The 20070-nt window shown below is 40.9% G+C and overlaps 1 protein-coding gene across 13 annotated transcripts in view; it reads left to right on the top strand.

Moving 5' to 3' along the window:
* The window catches only part of LOC106159807 (rho GTPase-activating protein 21), a 95262-nt gene that overhangs the window by 56683 nt on the left and 18509 nt on the right, over window positions 1-20070 (top strand). For 7 of the 13 annotated variants that reach the window (XM_087013398.1, XM_087013395.1, XM_087013393.1 and 4 more), the window contains 5 exons: window positions 2524-5644; window positions 6434-6487; window positions 9045-10403; window positions 11219-11269; window positions 13019-13126. In XM_087013398.1, coding sequence (XP_086869524.1) covers window positions 2524-5644; window positions 6434-6487; window positions 9045-10403; window positions 11219-11269; window positions 13019-13126 — 4693 coding nt within the window. The remainder of the gene's footprint in view (window positions 1-2523; window positions 5645-6433; window positions 6488-9044; window positions 10404-11218; window positions 11270-13018; window positions 13127-20070) is intronic. The other 6 variants (XM_087013396.1, XM_087013400.1, XM_087013402.1 and 3 more) reach the window with 6 other exon arrangements.

Genomic DNA, 20070 nt, shown 5'->3' with positions numbered 1-20070 from the left:
TCCGCCATATTAAGTTCGTGACTTTGTAGATCCATGGCTCAACTCGATGTGAATGCGGTCTAACAGATCAGTGGATCAAATATGGCCGACCCACTTAAAAACTTACCACATAATTCCCATGGGGAATGTATTCAGTGTATGTTACAAAATTCGATGTGAATGCGGTCTAACAGATCAGTGGATCAAATATGGCCGACCCACTTAAAAACTTACCACATAATTCCCATGGGGAATGTATTCAGTGTATGTTACAAAATTGTGTCACAGACTTTACAGTGGGGCAGCCATATTATCTGTTAGTCCACGGATCAACTTTGTTGTTAATGTAGCCTGAGAATTACAAAGCTATGATTGGAATAAATGTGGTATATGTGACAACCGTGTGAAAACTTTGAATACCAGCTACATACATATTATACTGCCTACTACTATATAACACTGGTCACTTCAGACTGTTACCCTGGGTATCCAGTACAGTATCCATATTTATTAAATACACACAGTGGGCCATAATATTAGAGGGCCATGTTAATCAGCAGCTGCTCTGTTTGCCCCTATCTGTTATTTACCTTGTTAACCACCCAGCAGCTGGCACACCTGAGGCAGTGAGAGTAGCCTCTTCATGAGCAAGATCTGGTCAGGTATTCACAGGGAGATAGATTACATACCTGTGTCAGGTAGTCTGATTGATCTATGTTATTTTATATAACTCCCTTCCCCTGCCAAGGAGTCTAGTTAGCACTAGGGGTTAGTTATAGCTACCTGCCTATGGCGGTGTGTATATATTGATATCATTGGGACTCAGAAGATGGACAGAGTGTAGAAGGATGAATGGAAGGAAGATCACAGCTAAGTTGGTGATGCTGACACACATCCACTATTACTGTGCCTTCTTGCTGTGATGCTATATATGACATAGTGGTGTGTATAGGGTGGTGAGGATTATAGTGCAGTCACTTTTGATTATGTTGTATTGGATATATCTTTGTTTTGATGATGCAGTTGATCAGCAAGAGAGTGAGAGAAATGGAGAGAGAGATGGTAGGAGGAGGGTGAGAGAGAAAGAGAAGGGAGAATGAGAGGGAAAGGGACAGAGGAACAAACAGAGAGATGTAGGGAGGGGGAGAGGGAGGGAGGGGTCAATTGGAATCACAGAGGGAGGGAGGGAGGGAGAGATATAAGGAGAAGGAGGTGGAAGGATTTAGAGTTGAGGAAACAGAGGGAGAGGTCAGTAGGAACCACAGAAAAACCTTTTAGCTGAATGCTCAATGAGCTGAGATGAATATTTAGTTTACCTGTTCGTGGCATCTTAAGAACAATTTCATCCTAAGTGCAGCATGTGTGTTACCTGTGTGGTGTGAGTGTACAGGTAAAAGGTGTAGGTACAGGTAAAAGGTGTGGGCGGAGAGAGCTGTAAAGGTAGAGGTGAGTGTGTTCTCTGAGAGCTGCAGAAGAAGGCAGAAGGGATCTGATAAGGTATGCTGGAACATTAATTTCTGGGAAATTATACTGTGTAGTTTTATATCTCTGTTGACAGAAGACTGTAAATCTTTTGTAAAAGGTATGTATCTGCTTTAGAAGACTCTCAGGTAGAACTCTTCTGCTACAGAGCAGTCTGCTGAGTTCTCCATGTAGAAGCAGGAGAAAGGTAAAACACCATGTAAACTCTGGCACAGACATGTTTGCCAGATGCAATATTGGATTTGCTCAGGCTCAAGAAAGGAGGATCTTATTTTCAGCTATCTCATTGTTTTAATGAAAGATGAGGTTAGCAGGTAGGTCATAGATGATTTTGTTGGTCAAAAGTTATCTTTGTGTACCACAGAGTGAAAGTATAATCAAAGATTTGATCGAATAGAGGACTGTACAGAAGATGTAGAAACAGTTAAATAACCAGGATCTTATCCATATGTCCCAGAATTGTGATATGGTACAGGGTTTACCTGTATTGGCAGGAGGAGCCAGGTAGTGAAGATACCTGAGGTTTACCTGTGTTAACAGAACCAGTCACAGAGGTTGTCTATAGAACATAACACATGGGTTCGGACTGGACATGTTCGCTGGTTGTTCAGGCCTTCTATATTGTAGGGAAAAGTGCAGTCTGTTATTCATCTCCTGTAGTTGCTGAGTTCAGTTTCCAGAAGTGTTCCAGATAACTGTTGGCAAGGTGAAGGCAGGTTGACTGGCTGTAGCTGGTTTTGTTTCTCAAGGTGCTTACATCAAGCAGGGTTCTTTACTAACTCCTGTATATGTAACCTTGGGTGGTCTTGGGGCACCTTTTATCTTTGCAGATCATATTTTGTATTTTATTGTCATCTGTTGGATCTGAGCACATTGTACAATGTCTTACACATAACTGTGCTAATTTCATGTGATGATTTATGTCTTTGTTTATAATACGTTTTTATCTGTGTATATGTGTGTTTATATATGTATATAATTATGTATAAATGCATACATATTCATATTTATGTATTATAAGGTATTCAAATATGTAATATCCCCATGTTTTCTTTGTTCCAGGCCTACCAGACATCTGCCTATAACCAGGGTCAAGAAACTTTCCATGGCAACGCCAGTCAAATCCCTTCCCCTCCCCCTCCCTCCCGTCTCCATGACTACGCCCCGCCTCCACAACATGGCAGCAGCAAGCAGCAGGCAGTAATCAGCAGCAATAAACAGCAACAGTTACAACAACAGCAGCACTATGTGCCCGGCAGTGAACGACAAGAGACAAGTTCAGTATTTGGTGGCAGTCACCAGCGCGGGGAGGTGAGGGCAGAGAAACCATACAGCGAGACTAGCAGCTCTTTACATCCTTACCGCATATACGGAGACAACACTGCCTCCTTACAGCAACATAGACAATACAGTGACAGCACACTGCAGCAGCAACAACAACAAAGACAGTATACTGACAGTAACAGTTCATTACAACATCAGCAAAGACAGAAGTCAGCAGTGACCTTGCAAAGTCGAGGTTCGTTGCCACAGCAACCAGGCAGAGTGTCTGATACTTCTGTTGGCGTGTCTGTGACATATAGTAAACATAAACCACCTCAGCCAATTGGAACTGCCAATACTTCATTCTCAGGGGAAAGTAGGAACTCAACAACAAGTCTAAGTAGCTCTAGTTCAGGCTTTAGTCTTGGACGCGAACCTCGCTCTGACTTTAGTACATACTCACCACCAGGATCTAAGTATCCTACTGTGTCTCCATCTGGTGGCAATCAAAGTGACTCTTTTGAAATGGAGAGAAGAATGTACAATGGCGGCATTACTGCGCCTCTGCGTACAAGTCCCCAGGTGCTCTTGGTGCCTGGATCAAGCTTGACACGACATGGGGGCAGCATGGAGAGTTTGGGGCGCTCCAGTCGCTCCAGTGACAGCGGGGGAGCACGTAGGTCACAGGACAATTTAATGCAGCAGGAAAATGTTAGTTTATCCAATGAAAATCTTTCACGTTCTCGCCCTGGTGGCTATCGTGCGAGATCTCCGCAGGTTGAACAACTGTCCAGTGTGCAAAATCAAAGAGACAATGTGTCCACGCGAGAAAGTTCAGTGGGGTCCGATGCACCTGAACCTCGCGGACATAGAGTACAAAGTAGATACAAAAAGTCTTTCACTACCTCAGTTCTTGGAGGTCCTGGCGGCCATACTGGCTTCTCTGTACCTCAGACAGAGTTTGGACATACCTACGCACCCACTGTGCGTACAGACTTACCCAAAGCAACACATGGCAGCACTGTAGGTGGAGACACTTCAATAAGCGGGTCATTTCCCCAAGACAAGCCCAGCATTGACTCTACAGATTCTAGCTCCCAAAGGGAGGTCAAAGGTCAGCATAGTCGAAGTGGGAATCGTCCATATCAGCGACGAGCTCTCACCAGGATACAAGAAAAAGTGAACCCTCCGCGAGAACCTAGCACAGACTTTTCTCAAGTAACTAAAGCTCCAGAGCTCCAGAAACTGTTACGCTCTGATAGTATTCATGATTCTGATGACCTTGACATGGGAGATTCTAAAACTAACTCAGGGGATGACCTCGCTGTGATAAGTCCAAAAATTGTGTCACAGAAAGCACAGTTCTTTGAGCGAAATAGTTTTGAGCAAAAAGAGGATGTTGGCACAGACCTTAACAAGGAGACTAAGGATAAGGAACTAAACTTCAAGGAGTATGTGTATAAAAAAGAAATAGAACGAATGGCCAACAAAGGTTGTATTGCTAGTGTTTCTTCACGCACTGCCAAATTTGAAGGTCAAAGGTCAGATTCTACAGAGAGTTCAGGCTCTGGTGGCAAACCCAGGCCTCGGCTGACCAAGGGGGATAGCATTGAGTTCATAGACGCTGAGGAGGACGCTGCTCAGGAACCTGTCTCTAAACCTGGTTCTAAAGTAAGTGTGAGACAACATGGAGTCCCCGTACAGCCGCAGACATCTATGTCAGGGGGTCAAATTCCTTTGAGATCTGTTGACCGTGACCAGACACCAGATGGCGGCACTAGTCACATGTTAAAACAGGCAGCGGCTAGCAAAATTGTGTCAAGTATACAACATTACAGGAGTCATGAGACTGAGAAACCACCTTATCCCGCAGCAGCTAGCTCAACTGCAGCTTCTGCAGCCAAGCAGTATATGGAGCTTGGTAAGACATATAGTATGCCTGACAAAACGTCAGTACAACAACCTCAGCCCAGACAGCCGCAGGGGCTCCGGATACCTGTATCTGGACGACCAGCAGAAGTGACCGCTACACAGAGACTCGGACAGTCATCGTCAGTGCTCAGAGCGCCACCTACATCTCAAACTACAGAACCGCCACATAGGAGTATTGGAATTACGATAACTGCTCCCCCGACATCCCGCGGGGCTGAGATAGGAATTTCTTTCTCCAGTGCTTCCTGGGGACCAGAGGTGGGGATAACCTACGCCCCCAAAACTGTCTCCGTGTCCTCTACTGCTGCTACCAGGACGGTGCCTGTGTCTACTACAGGGCCCCCTAGGAGTTCTACTGCTGTCACACACAACAAACCCAGCGCACTGCCAGTGGAGCGGAGCAACACAGCACCCTCTACTGGTGGATCTAGTTTTTACTTTCGTAGTCATGTGCCAATTGGATATAAGGAATATATTACACACTTAGCAGAGAAGGATTCACAACTGAGTCCTAGTTATAAGACATTAGCTGAACAAAGCCAGGTGGAGCTTCCTCCAGGAGAGGCCCAACAAGAGACCACCAGTTACCCCAAGTCATCAGCCCGCGATGCCCACATGAAGCTATCTGTAAAGGAAGCACGGGCGCGGCTTTTCTCTGACAATATCTTTGCTCAGCAGGACGCTCTCCAGTCTCGCCAGGATGGTCGCTATTTGAATGTGCGCGGCTCCAGTCCTGGTGCCAGTGGAGGAAGAGCGCCCCCTGTACCAGACCGCAAATACAGCCAATCAGATCTGCCGCCTTCTGTGCGCCAGCAGTCACCTGACAGTGATATATCATGGCGGGAATTCTTCCCGTCTTCGTCTGAGGCCAGCAGCACCAGGTCGAGTTTCAGCGAGGATTCCTCACTTAGCGAGAAGAACCGAAGTGATAACGCCTGCCGCAGGCAGCCATCTTACCTAAGTGCCATCAATTCAGGACAGATAAAAAGTAAGTTGCATTCAAAATTGTTTTTGTGTGGGTTACATTGCATGGACATCTATACTCATTTAGAATTTGGTTGTTTATATTTTCATATTTTGTTGTTTATAATACTAAAAAAACAAATCATATATGTATGTTTATCATAGAGTACTGTGAAGAATAAAATATATGAGACAAACAAAAGTCATTCAGTCTATTAACAGAAGTAATTCTAGTTTAATCTCAACTCATGAGGGTTAGAAATTAAACTTCAGTGTAAATAGCAAGTATCTAGTTGTCACAGATTTCAGCTTTGTATTATTTGTGTGGCCAATTGTATTTGCATAACATGGTTAAGGAATAGTTGAAAATATTTGTTTATCAAGTAACAATTTATTTAGAACTTGATGTAATGGGACAAATAGTCTAGCATGGTGCTTTTAATGTGGATTTCTTCATGTATCGTTTTATTTTTTACTGTATAATTGTGTTGCTACCAGTGCCAGTGTGGATATTTTTTGCCCAAATGAGCTTTTCTTTGAACCATTTAGTTGGAATTTGTAGAATCTTACCTTCAAAACACAAACAGCTGACACTCAATAAGAAACAAAATATTTTTGTTTGTCAACAAAACACACAAGATTTACACAGAGATCAATATTTCATTTAACCTTACACAGGAAAAAAAACTAAAAACAGTAACACATTAATTTACAAACTACATAACCACATAATTTCCTGACCAATGACAATAATTGTTCCATAACCACCCGATATATGACCAATGACAATAATTGTTCCATATTTTCTTCCAAGGTCAGTTTCAGCGTACCCGCAGCTTGCCCTGGCGTTCCCGCCCCCCGCATGATGGTTAGTGTGGCTTGGAGTGATATACTACTAGGCTAGCAGCTCATATTATTACCATATAAACTATCATTATATATATATATTATATATATATGTAGACCTTTGTGTGGTGTTCTCTCTGCTTCCTATACTGTAGCATCTCTCTAGTAGCACCTGTTTGTATTGAAATCCCTACCTGCCTTCAGGTAGATGCATTTTGTGTCAGAGTCACCTCAGGGAGGTTTTTTTAAACTTACAAGAATACAGGAATAATATAATCAAATGAGCCTAAATTACCACATATAATGTAGACCCAATTTCTACATTATATGCTGATGCTTGATATACCACTGTGTATGTGCGTGTGTGTGTGTGTGTGTGTGTGGTTTGTCACTGGATGATGCTCGAGGTGTTATGGCATATATCGCTCGGGTGACAGTGTATTATCTCACATATACCCTATTATCAATGCTGTACTACAAGCAAAGCAGGTTATATTGCTGGTGGAGTTGGAGAGTTGCAAACAAGTGGTGACCTGCCAGGAATGCAATCTGTTACTTCACAAAAGTGTATGGCCCATCTTGGCACATGACTGCCTAGTGGCTCCCTCAGTAGTATTTATTTTCCCTTGGTGTACATTTTGCCCATTTCACAAGGGTCCAGTTTTGTTTTCATGTCAGTGGTTTAAGGATACTAGACTGGGGAAAAATGCCAAAGAGAAAGAGAAGAAATGTTCTCTGTATTACGGCAGAGTCCCATACACTGGGTCATGAAATCAGCTCCATATGGCAACATGTTCCTGATCTTGGCCGTGGCTCAGAACAGAGAGCAGACTGTTTGAGTTTGAAATGTGTGAACATCTGTTGCTCTCTCAGGTATGCCGCTTGCCAACATGAATCATTCCAGGAGCTAAATGGCTTGTCTTGGCCTGGGATGGAACTCCTCTAACGCGTGGCGCCACCTTGGGAAGTATTGACCTGTGAGGAATGCAGGTTGCCACTAGTAGAATGCTGCTATCAGAGGCTGCCTCCTGTAGGAAATGTGTCCAACCTTTCTCCCTCTGTGGTCTCAGTTATCTCCAGCTACCAGATACAACACCATACATAGAGGCAGAGGCCCACGGCTGGCCTGCTGCTTTGTGGTGAGGGGCACCTTGCTGTTGGAAGCTCAGTATTTTAGACCAGAAATTTTATTCTAAGCTTTTAGACCTAAAATTTAGTCTACTTTGACTTGAGATGGATCAGTGGCAGTGCGCTAGAATGGAAGTTTTATGAACTTTAAGTGCAAGATTTTGCTGCAGTTGAACCTCATTTGTCACTTGTGTTTTAGGCTTGGATAAAATCAAAAAAATATGTCAGTGCTTTATCCTACATATGATGAAAAAATAAATTGGACAAGAAATGAAAAGAATAAATTATGTAGATATGGAAACTCTTCGTTAATGTAAACTTTAGATAGGACCAAGCTCGGATGAACTTTGACAAAGCTACACAAACACAGCTATAGTGTTGTTATTTTGTATTGCACCTTGTTATGTAGCTGTGTGGGTGGAAGATGTTTTCTCTGATTCTTCTATGTGCTATCTTCTCTGTGCTTTTTGTGTTTGTCTGGGTTTTTTTTGCTGTTAACATAACTTGTACTTTCTAGGGGTTTTTTTTTCCCCCAAAAAAATTTTTTTTTTAGAAATTTGAGAATTATTAATTTGATATCTTTATTATTTTGGCTTTCTCTTTGCAGTAAAACTGACAAAATATGTGGTTTCAGTTCAGCATTTTCCTAGAACTAACCTCTGATTGTGTTGTGCTGTGTTTTTAAACCTTTGACATTTCTTTCAAAAATATGAAAAAAGAAAAACATTTCAATGAATTTCAGCATTAACTGAAACAGATGTTTTGTAGTATGGTGATTGGTTAATATAAAATAAAGTTACTGACTTGAGAAATTGTATAACTGTCTGTGAAGTGCTAGAATAACGTGCACGTTGTTTACTTGAAATTTATGATAAAAACAAAATGGAACTGTTTACTAAATTCCTTTGTTTTGAAAATTTTGCTTTTTACACCCTGTTAGTGACCTTATCTTTAAAAAAAAAAAAAAATGGAAATTGTACAGTTTTGCAGCCTCAAAGCTTGGCTGTGTTCCTTCTGTTAAAATGTTTCATTTTCTAATGAAATTATTTGTTCCAAGTTGTTTGAGATATCAATGTCTGTATAGTAATAGATGCTGCCCTGTGAACACACGGACTTGAAAGGACTGAGGGATCAGAAACCACCTCTATGAAACTATATTGACACAGGTGACTGGGTGTTTTAGAACTGTCTGACCTCTTTAGGCACTCTCATACTGGAACCATTACAGACAAACATTTTGACTAAAAGAGATCATTAAAGGATCTAAACCAAATAGCAGAGAGACTTTAGGTGTTGAAATTCCTGTCAGATCTTGTCATCTGATGACGTGACTAAGACTAAAATTCGGTCCATCTCAGCCATAGTCTGAACAATCCTCTGTGAGAAGTTCATGTGTTCACAGGCAGTCGTAATGCATGTTTGCATGTTGCATGCTTTGTTTGCACTTTCAGATTCACCCAAAGAAATGCATGCTTCTCCACTTGCACAGCACACTAAGACTGCTGGACTCCTAGCCCGCTATGCCAGCACCTCTGCCAGTTCTGCCCAGCCCAGTATCCCTCAAACTGTCACTGCCAGCACCCCTCACCCCAATACCCCTGGAAGTGGCCCACTACCCACCTCTACCACCACCACTTCTAGCTCAACTGTTGTCCCAAAGAACAATTCTGTCAGCCGTGCTTTAAATGCCAGAACCCTGGTCTCAGAACAGGATACCAGGACACCTGCCAGCTATAGTAGCTCAACAGGTACCAAAAGACCCCCAACCTCCCCAGTATATCAGACTGGTTTCACATCTCAGACTGGTTCCCCACAATCCCAGTCTGGTTTCCCACTTCAGACTGATATCCCACTTTCTCCATCCCGTATCCCAGTATATGAGCCTGTCTCTGGGCATACCTCAAAGTCTATCACCAACAGTTCTAGTCATGGCTCAGGCATGGAGGGGCCACTTCAGGGTAGAAACAGTCAACAGAAGGGCAGTGTGTCAAAAGTAAAAGGGAGACCAGAGGGGAACAAAGTCCCAGGGAAAGGGATAGGCAGGGGGTTGAAGGGGAACCCTCCTGGTGAAATGAATCAGCAGAAAGTACTGATTACCATGGGGAAGGGCAGACAAAGCACTAAGAGTGGGGAACAAAATGGTGTTTTCACCAAGCAGAAAGACCTGCCAAAGGAGAAGAAAGTAGGACAGAGTCAAAAAGGCAGTGATTCTAATAAGACTAAGACTGAGACAGGTGCCCGGGTTTCTGGACAATATGACCCTAGAAAAGTGGGACAGAAAACTTTTATTGTTGAAGTTAACAAACAATTACAAACAGCGAAAAAAGATTCTCAAAGCATTTCAAAAACACCAGAGCCAAAGAGAAAAGAAAAAGAGAAAGCTTTGAAGAATAATGAAGAAAAAAATGCTAGAACAACTGGGAAGGAAGAAAGCAATTTAGAATCTGTTTCTGGCGAAAAGGGTAAAGCTGAAAACTCCAAAATCCCTGCCATGAAAAAGAAAGATATGATAACAAAGTCTAAGACTGGGAAGGGACTGAGGAGAAGTGAGTCCATGTCTGCCAGTGGGGACAGTCACATGATCAGGGAACTCCAATCAAATCAAGACAAACCCCATGATGCTGTCAGTATAGGCCTGGTCTCTCCACGATTGGCTGTCAGAGGTTTGAAGCCCCGCCCACACTCTCTGGCCACACCCTCAGAGCCTCATTCCTCCTTCATACCCCGCCCAGTCTCCACCCACCCCAGTGCTGGCCACGCCCACCCTGTCAAGACTGGCACTGTCAGCACCACTGGCACCACACTAACAGGTTGGTTCTCTGCACAGTGTTCACACACACACAGATTTCCATGTGGAAAATCTAGTGATTACAATAGAAATCAACCCAGTAGAACACCATATGCAAATTGTATGTTGATTGACACTAATATGCAAAAGAGAGGATGAGAAATAGAGTCATGGTGATGTTTCACATGATTTTATAAACTGATGATTACATAGTAATTAATACTAGTCTGTCTCTGAAGGTAGTGCTGAATGGGAAAAAAGGTTTTTTATCATCTGTTGGTTAAAACTAAGCAGGTATTTCAATGTTGGGCTGGGTTTAAGTTTGTTATGACAAAAGGAAAGCAAGGAAATAGGTAGAGCTGAGCTTTAGGCAGTTTTACAAGCTGAAATCAATTCTACCATGACATGAGACAAGACACTGGCTCCATCTATAGTTCTGAAGTGATGCTATGGTATTTAGTACTGTACTGCATGTGCAAAATGTCAGCTAAGTTGCAGAGAGGATTGTTTTTGTAGATTTAAAAAACTCGATAAGTTATACCATTTCTCTGCACCAGCAATGCTCACAGTGATCATTCCACCCTTTTGCCTTTTAATTATTTTATTTATTTATTTTTGTTTTGTATTAAAGTCTGTCCAAACACCAAAATCACTCCAAATTCACTTTACATCAACAAAACATCAGCATCCACCACCCTGTTCATCATGTTGTGTTACTGTATTATTAATACTAAACCAGCACCTGCTGTGACTGCCACCCATTGCGCTAGTTGAGATGAAGTTGATGACTTACATTGTGTTAGTTGTGATTGTGTTTTTGCACTGTTGTCTTTCAAGATCACATGGACTGGATGTTCAGAGATTCTTTATTCTGGACTCAAATGCCTGGTGAGAAATTAGCAGGTCCAGAAGGACCAATAACCAATTAACAAGTCTAACAAGACTAATGCGAATTAGATGATATATGTACAAGTTTAAATATTAATTTTAGCGTACATGTAGATAATGAGGCCATTTTGTAGCAAAATTTCTGTACACCATTTCCAAATTAGAAATTTCTCTGTAAAATGGTCTGCAAGTTCTTTATTTAATCTCCCATTATCTTCCCACTGTGCTCGGCACCAAAAACCAAACTTTAATATTATTACTACCACCTTAGATAGTATGATAATAGTAAATAGATAGGGCAGAGACCATCGTAAATAGTACCAATTTATGGATGACCATGTTTTATTGACCTTGTTAGATCTCCTGTGGAAAGTAACCTTTAATAGTAGATCTGCATGTTAACATCATACTAATAAATAAACCAATCAGAGATGTAATATGGAACCTCACTGTTAACAAGTTTCACAGTAGAGATACAGTCTAACCTCACAACCTGTGGTCATCACTGAGTAGATTACTGTTGTCACTCTGGAATAACATCCAAATGAAGTGTTCTGGGACATGTTTATTAAACTGTACCTCATCCTGGCCTCTGTGACAGAGGACACAGGTGAAAGAGATGATGACCAGGTGTTATTATATACCTGAACCAGGAAGTTGATGTAACAGTTACCATCTCCCTGACATACCTGCAGATGTCATATAATACCAAAGCCAGGAAGTTTTCACTCTCTCTCTCCCCCCCCCCCACCCACCCACCCACCCCGACATACCCTGTAGATGTCATATCTACCATGTTGCATGTGTCGCCTCCTGGTGTCTGTCTTTTATCACAGCATGTTTAGAGCACATACATGATACTAGTATATATGAATAGCCTCACTTGCTAATATAACTAACCATGATCAAGTATTTGATGATAATTATTAGACAGCAATATGACAGTAGCATGCTTAGAAACTCGCCAGAATAACCAAGGTCTAATACATTTTATAACTAGACCATATACCAACTGTAGCATGCAAAGAAACTTTCCAGAATAACTAAGGTGTAATACTTAAATAATTATTAATTAGTTATAAATTATTTACTATTTATAGCAAGCATGAGAGTAGAATAGCCTTCAACATGCTCTGTAGTTCTTATCACAATGGTAACTCCTTGAAAGGGAACACAGATCATATAACCAATGTTAACTCTTTGCTAAATTAATGTTGTGAAAATTGTGTTACCATAGTAACATGTAGTAAACTTGGTGATGTCATAACACTGAGACCAGTATGTGTACAGTCAGCAGTCATGGTTGGTATGATGGTCTCTGGTATATGCAATAGATATTTATCAAGTAGAATACTGAGGTCAATTAATTACAGTTAATAATAAGATACAAAGTTCTATTAACAAATAGTTTAGCAGAGATTAGTGTATGGTGTATTAATAGTGTTGTCACTGTACCATGATATCATGTTAAATCCCAGCCTCAGTCTCACACCAGCATGTGACCTTCACCTTGGATCTTGGGTGATACTTTCTGAGCAAGAGGAAAAATGTCTTTCAAATTAATTGGAATATATATATATATATTTTTAATGTTGATGTATTTATTAACTTATGGTGATTTTGGATCAAAAATATTTAAAAAAAAAAAAAACAGAAGTGCTGTTGTGTGGCTGGGGTGCACGTAGCTTTGATGAAATCTGTAGCAGCCACATTTCTATAAAATCAATATAACTCTACCATACCTTGCAGTCACACCACCAGATGAAGTCCCCAGGAGCAGTGCCGTCACCATGGCAACAACAACTAGCAGTAACACGCTGGCTGTCAGTGACATCCTGGTGCGGCAGAAGACACCAGGTAGGTGGAGTGAATGTGTTCAGGAGGCGACTGCACCTCTTTGTTCCTGTAGCTGTGTATCATGGTTTCAGTTCCATGAATTTTCTTTGACACAGCCAGTCTCTTATAGGCTGTCATTATACACATGGTATTTTTCCAAGAGCTAGGAAAGAAGCACATTTGCCAGACAAAAGTTGTTAATAAATAGGTGGTGTATTTTTTCAGCAGTTTATTGAAACTATGCTGAGAAATAAGTTATTTGTCTGAAACAAGACATACATAGGTATTATTATTAGGTCAAGTGTCATCCTGTCAGTATGTTAGGTAGGTGGTAGAGTCTGTATTTACAGAAATAAGTTATTTGTCTGAAACAAGACATACATAGGTATTATTATTAGGTCAAGTGTCATCCTGTCAGCATGTTAGGTAGGTGGTAGAGTCTGTATTTACAGAAATAAGTTATTTGTCTGAAACAAGACATACATAGGTATTATTATTAGGTTAAGTGTCATGTTAGGTAGGTGGTAGAGTCTGTATTTACAGATAACTAAAAAATAAAAAGTGACTCTATGATGCAGAGAGGTAGGTAGGAAGGCAGTGATGTAATACAGGTGCCTGTAGTCATAGTCTGTAGTCAAAGTCTGCAGTCATAGTCTGTATTTACAGAAAACTTGAACTATTTGTAATATAGTCTTTTGGATGACTAGTATATGTTGAAGAGATTTGAGCATCTGTGCATTGGGATTCTCTTCAATTCTCTCTGCCTCCTGAGGGAAGTTGGACTATTTATTGTGAACTGCTGGTGTTGGAAACTTTGTATTATAAGGCAGAATTCCATTCTAATACTCCTCAGTTCTCTGCATTCACCTATTTGTATCCTTGAACTTACGATGCATAGACACAGACACTGTACAGGGGAAGCTTAGCTGAATGAGAGTGTTAAGTTCACTGCACAGTGAATTGGTCTCTGTTTTATCTCTCTGCTGAAGACAGTACCATTCATCAGATTTCCTGGTAGCCATGACGACCTGTTGTTTCCAGGAAGTGGTCTATTCTATTCCCTGTAATCCAGGAAGACAGAGGTTTCTCTGGAGGCTGGTCTGGGGGGGGGGGGGGGGGGGGGGGGGGGGGGTATGGAGGACAGGGTGACACCATACAATGTTGGTAGAGCAGGACATGTAATATAATCCAGGAAGACAGAGGTCTCCCAGGGTTCTGTGGCTATGGAGGACACAGTGGTAGAGTAAGACAGGTGACACTGTAGTCAACAGGTGCCCTGTGAATACCTTGTATATATCTGATACTGTACACAGCTGACTGTGAAGGTTTTCAGGCCAAGGAAGAGACTGTATTATGAATATTGTCAGGATATGTGATTAGGAAGGAGGTGATTAGTTATTATAGAAGATTGTGAGGCATGTGTTGGATATATCAGCTGCCACTTTGGCAATGACTTGTCTGTATGTTGAGAAGTATGGTGATGGTAATTATAAATGGTTCCAATGAAGACTGAAATAAATATACAGACTGCTACCTGGCACAGCTTTAAGCATGATGATATACTAGTTTGACTGGAATATTATGAAGTAAAAAGTGATGTTTAAGTGTATTCAGATAGTTACTGTATAGGAACAGAAGATGACCAACAAGGGTGATCTTGGGGGGGTGTCTCTCTTTGAAGTAGGGCTGTCTGCTGTCACCCTGAGTTTGGCTGAAGGGGTAGAGTCTAGTTTACTGTAAAGTGATCTCATTGGTGTCAGTGATATAGACAGGTGGTTTCAGAGAATTTGGCAACACATGTTTTCACATTAGTAATTCTGAAATCTTGTAATTATGATATATCACTGGTATATGATGATCCAGTGGATAGGTCTTGGTGAAGAGGGAAAATTTCATAACCTGGCTGACCAGGGACCAGATCAAAACCTTCACAACAACTGTGCAATCCTCTAAATTGTGGAATTATATAAAGATACATGTGTGTAGACAGAGAAAGGCATTGCACAAACTTAACACTTGGAATTCTTCTTAAAATGAACTGAAATAATATTGCAAGGAATACCAATATTATCAATGTTACCAGTGGCTGCCAATCAAAAGAACATTAGCTACAGTGTGGGTAATTCCTAAATTATCCTAGATAATATAAATCAACTAATGAGGAAAAGAATGCCTGGACATCAGAAGTGATCTAGACAGTTAAATGTGTGAATGTGTGTGTGTGCATGCATGCATCTGTGTGCATGTCACTTGTGCATGCGTATGCGTGTTATTTCACCATCCAGGCACAACTGGTAAGGTACACTGGGTGTCACTAGTTCATGCAAATTGAATCAATTATTTTGTTTCTGGGAAAGTCACCAAGCTTTCTATCCCCTCTGTACCTCGTAGCCTACAGCTGGCCACTTACAGTGTGCGTTAAAAATTTTTAACTCAGGTTTTTTTTAAAAACCATGGACTTGGGTGAATATGGCCCCATTCAGAATAGGGGACTAACTAGTCCAAGGGTCAAATATGGCCACCCACTATAAAGCTTGCCATCTAATCCACTAATAGATACCGAATAGATATCCCGTGGGGAAGTTATTCAAGTGGGTCGGCCATATTTGTTCCTTGGACTTGTTAATCCCTTATTCTGAACAGGGCCTATCAAAATGGTAACTTGTCAGTTACAGTGGGCATTGAAATGTTTGTTGTCTGTTTTCATTCCATGTTACCCCTGTATGGTGAGCAGTTGTTTTCTGAAGTTGGTTAAAGAATTCCTGACATTCCCCAAAGATTGCTGAATGTGGCAGAGCTGGTTGATATTTTCATTATAAATATACTTTACTATTATCAATTGTTCATTGTCAATGAATGGAAATTCCTTTGCTGGCAAGTTTGCTATAGGTCTCTGGGGGTTAGTTAATATTTTGTCTACACATCTGCTCCCAAGTTGTTTTACATTTTGAAGTATTTGTTTTGATTTTGCATTATCAGGTCTTTCTGTTCAGTTTGCAATTTGTCCTCTGCGCTATTTTTCATTTTTTCTGTTGTGCCCAAACATTTGTCCAGTTCTGTATTCAAAGATATTTCTATTGTGCCCAAACATTTGTCCAGTCCTGTATTAAAAGATATTTCTATTGTGCCCAAACATTTGTTCAGTCCTGTATTCAAAGATATTTCTATTATGCCGAAACATTTGTCCAGTTCGGTATTCAAAGATATTTCTGTTGTGCCCAAACATTTGTCCACTCCTGTATTCAATGATATTTCTGTTGTGCCCAAACATTTGTCCAGTCCTATATTAAAAGATATTTCTATTGTGCCCAAACATTTGTCCAGTCCTATATTAAAAGATATTTCTATTGTGCCCAAACATTTGTCCAGTCCTATATTAAAAGATATTTCTATTGTGCCCAAACATTTGTCCAGTTCTGTATTCAATGATATTTTTATTGTGCCCAAACATTTGTCCAGTTCTGTATTCAATGATATTTTTATTGTGCCCAAACATTTGTCCAGTTCTGTATTCAATGATATTTTTATTGTGCCCAAACATTTGTCCAGTTCTGTATTCAATGATATTTCTATTGTGCCCAAACATTTGTCCAGTCCTATATTCAAAGATATTTCTATTGTGCCCAAACATTTGTCCAGTTCTGTATTCAAAGATATTTCTGTTGTGCCCAAACATTTGTCCAGTCCTGTATTCAAATATATTTTTATTGTGCCCAAACATTTGTCCAGTCCTGTATTCATAGATATTTCTATTGTGCCCAAACATTTGTCCAGTCCTGTATTCCAAGCTGCTTCATCATCCTATAGTAGATCATGAATAACAAGTAAGTCAGACTTAAACTGGCCCTAGAGACTGGAGATGATACAGAGAGAAACCTAGCACAGTGGAAGACTTGGTTATATACTACTACAGTAACTTCTGCTAGTGTGTTCTACTGGCATGTGTCTTAATGTTACAAGTGACGTCAGAGAACAAAAACAATAACATGGAACTGGATGATAGCTGAAGATTTGGGAGTGTATTTGGAGCAGATAGTGAGGATTGGACAGAAAGTGTGATGTCTAGTAGAAAGTCTTGTCTACATGCACCTTGTGTATTTAAGTTCAAGGTAAAGAAAGTCTGGAAAGTGAAGTTCAAGTGGAGCTGTTCAACAAGGTGTTGTCTGTGAATTATATATCACACAGTTCTCCAGTCAACCATATGATACAGCAGCCATTGAGATACGGGAGTTACAGCTGGGACACTACTAGTTTCTGTAGTCTATTATAACTATATACAAGATTAGTGAGTGGAGTGGGACAATTCCATGGTGCCTGTACCCAGGATACTAGTCATGTCAGGGAGGTAATGGAAAATTAAAGTGGAAGTGGTTGTCTCTAGCCTCTGTTAACTAAAACTGACCCATTTGTCTGACCTCTGTCTGAAAACTGAATCCTCATCAAGATAACCAGATAATCCAGTGTGGATAACAGTATATTCTATCAGCACAAGGGACAATAGTGTACAGGGACATACACAGTACCATGGATCTGGCCAAGATGAGCCTGTCCCCATGTACACTCAGGTTTTTATTACTGGACTCTGCATACAGGCCATTGACTGATCAAGATGGACATCTGACCTTGAGGAATGAGGAGGAGGAAGAGAGTTCTCTGAGCAGTGAGGAGGAGGGCGGACATGATGATGAGGAGGATGAGGAAGAAGAGGAGCAGCAACAGTGTCTGTTCTATCTGGAAGGTAGTGAGAAACTTATGAAGTTATCCAGTAATTGAATTATAGTTTTCAGGTTATCTGTGATGATTATTATGAATTGATCCTTAATTCCATGGCAACAGAGCCATTAGAAAGAAGAAAACAAGCCATGGTATTTAAGGGACATTCTGTATTTACTGTAGTTAGATAGGAAAATAATATCACCTCACAAATTAATAACATGCCCTCCCCCCCCCTTATTGAAATCAGGAAAGAGGGTGAACTTCTGTGTGATGGTAATATTGATTTCTATCTGTCGATTGAAGAGAGTAAATCAGACTGAGTATGTTATCATGGTATTAGTAGTTTGGATTGAAGTCTGTCTGACAATAATGTTAGACCCCATTCCCAGAGATTGGATCAATCCAACTAGATCGACCTAACTTCCTGGGGGTTCACGCTAAATAGCTGTCAGCCGAGCGGGCACAAAAGTTAATTACCCCCTTACAGTTTGTAGTAGGTGGGAGAAACATTTAAGCCGGATTATCTGGCAGTAATCTAGTGAGACTCCCCATGGGGATAGATCAATCTAAAATCTATGGGAATGCTCCCTTAGAGCTGATGTTGGTTGTGTGAGTATCTGCTCATTGACCTGAGATATGTGGCAGCTGGCACCATAGTATGGACCATAGTATCAAGACAAAGGTTTTGGGGCAAGAGGGGGGGGGGAGGGCTAAGTGGACCATCACAACATTTCCACTGGCAGATGGGTAGGATGAATATTGTGAAGGAAGGATAAAACAGCATCAGCTGGATGGTACCCTCTCATGGGTTACAATAGGTAAGAGATGACTTGTGATATTTTCATTGGAAAGCTAGCAGGTCAGGAAATGTCCGTCCTAGGTCAAGTGTGAACGCGTCAGTATGTGCCATATTGTAGTATATTGAAATATAACAAGTCAGGAAATGTCTGTCCTATGTCAAGTGTGAACACGTCACTGTGTGCCATATTGAAGTACATTGAAATATTGCAGGTCAGGAAATGTCCATCCTATGTCAAGTGTGAACATGTCAATGTGTGCCATATTTTAGTATATTGAAATATAACAGGTCAGGAAATGTCCGTCCTATGTCAAGTGTGAACACGTCAGTGTGTGCCATATTGTAGTACATTGAAATATAACAGGTCAGGAAATGCCCGTCCTATGTCAAGTGTGAACACGTCAGTGTGTGCCATATTGTAGTACATTGAAATATAACAGGTCAGGAAATGTCCGTCCTATGTCAAGTGTGAACACATCAGTGTGTGCCATATTGTAGTACATTGAAATATAACAGGTCAGGAAATGTCCGTCCTATGTCAAGTGTGAACACGTCAGTGTGTGCCATATTGTAGTACATTGAAATATAACAGGTCAGGAAATGTCCGTCCTATGTCAAGTGTGAACATGTCAATGTGTGCCATATTGTAGTACATTGAAATATAACAGGTCAGGAAATGTCCGTCCTATGTCAAGTGTGAACACGTCAATGTGTGCCATATTATAGTACATTGAAATATAACAGGTCAGGAAATGTCCGTCCTATGACAAGTGTGAATACGTCAGTGTGTGCCATATTTTAGTATATTGAAATATAACAGGTCAGGAAATGTCCGTCCTATGACAAGCGTGAATACGTCAGTGTGTGCCATATTGTAGTACATTAAAATATAACAGGTCAGGAAATGTCCGTCCTATGACAAGTGTGAACACGTCAATGTGTTCCATATTGTAGTACATTGAAATATAACAGGTCAGGAAATGTCCGTCCTATGACATGTGTGAACACATCAATGTGTGCCATATTTTAGTATATTGAAATATAACAGGTCAGGAAATGTCCGTCCTGTGTCAAGTATGAACACGTCAATGTGTGCCATATTGTAGTACATTGAAATATAACAGGTCAGGAAATGTCCGTCCTATGACATGTGTGAACACGTCAGTGTGTGCCATATTGTAGTACATTGAAATATAACAGGTCAGGAAATGTCCGTCCTATGACATGTGTGAACACGTCAGTATGTGCCATATTGTAGTACACCATGTTGTACTGAGGTGCCAGATGCTGGCCTCTGAGGTCAGGAACATGTGACAACTTTGTTATCCCCCTCTTTCTCTCCACCATCCTTTAAAATATCTCTGTGAATGCACCTTTCTGTGAATCACCATGGTAACAGGTCACTGGCTGTATTCACATCAGGTTTAACTTTAGCTGAACTGGACATAAT

The sequence above is a fragment of the Lingula anatina genome, chromosome 5 (assembly GCF_051362555.1).
Source record: "Lingula anatina isolate TDL-2025a chromosome 5, LinAna3.0, whole genome shotgun sequence".
In the NCBI taxonomy this organism is placed as follows: Eukaryota; Metazoa; Brachiopoda; class Lingulata; order Lingulida; family Lingulidae; genus Lingula; species Lingula anatina.
The sequence above is the reverse complement of the archived record's forward strand: the minus strand, read 5'-3'. Positions and strand labels throughout refer to the sequence as shown.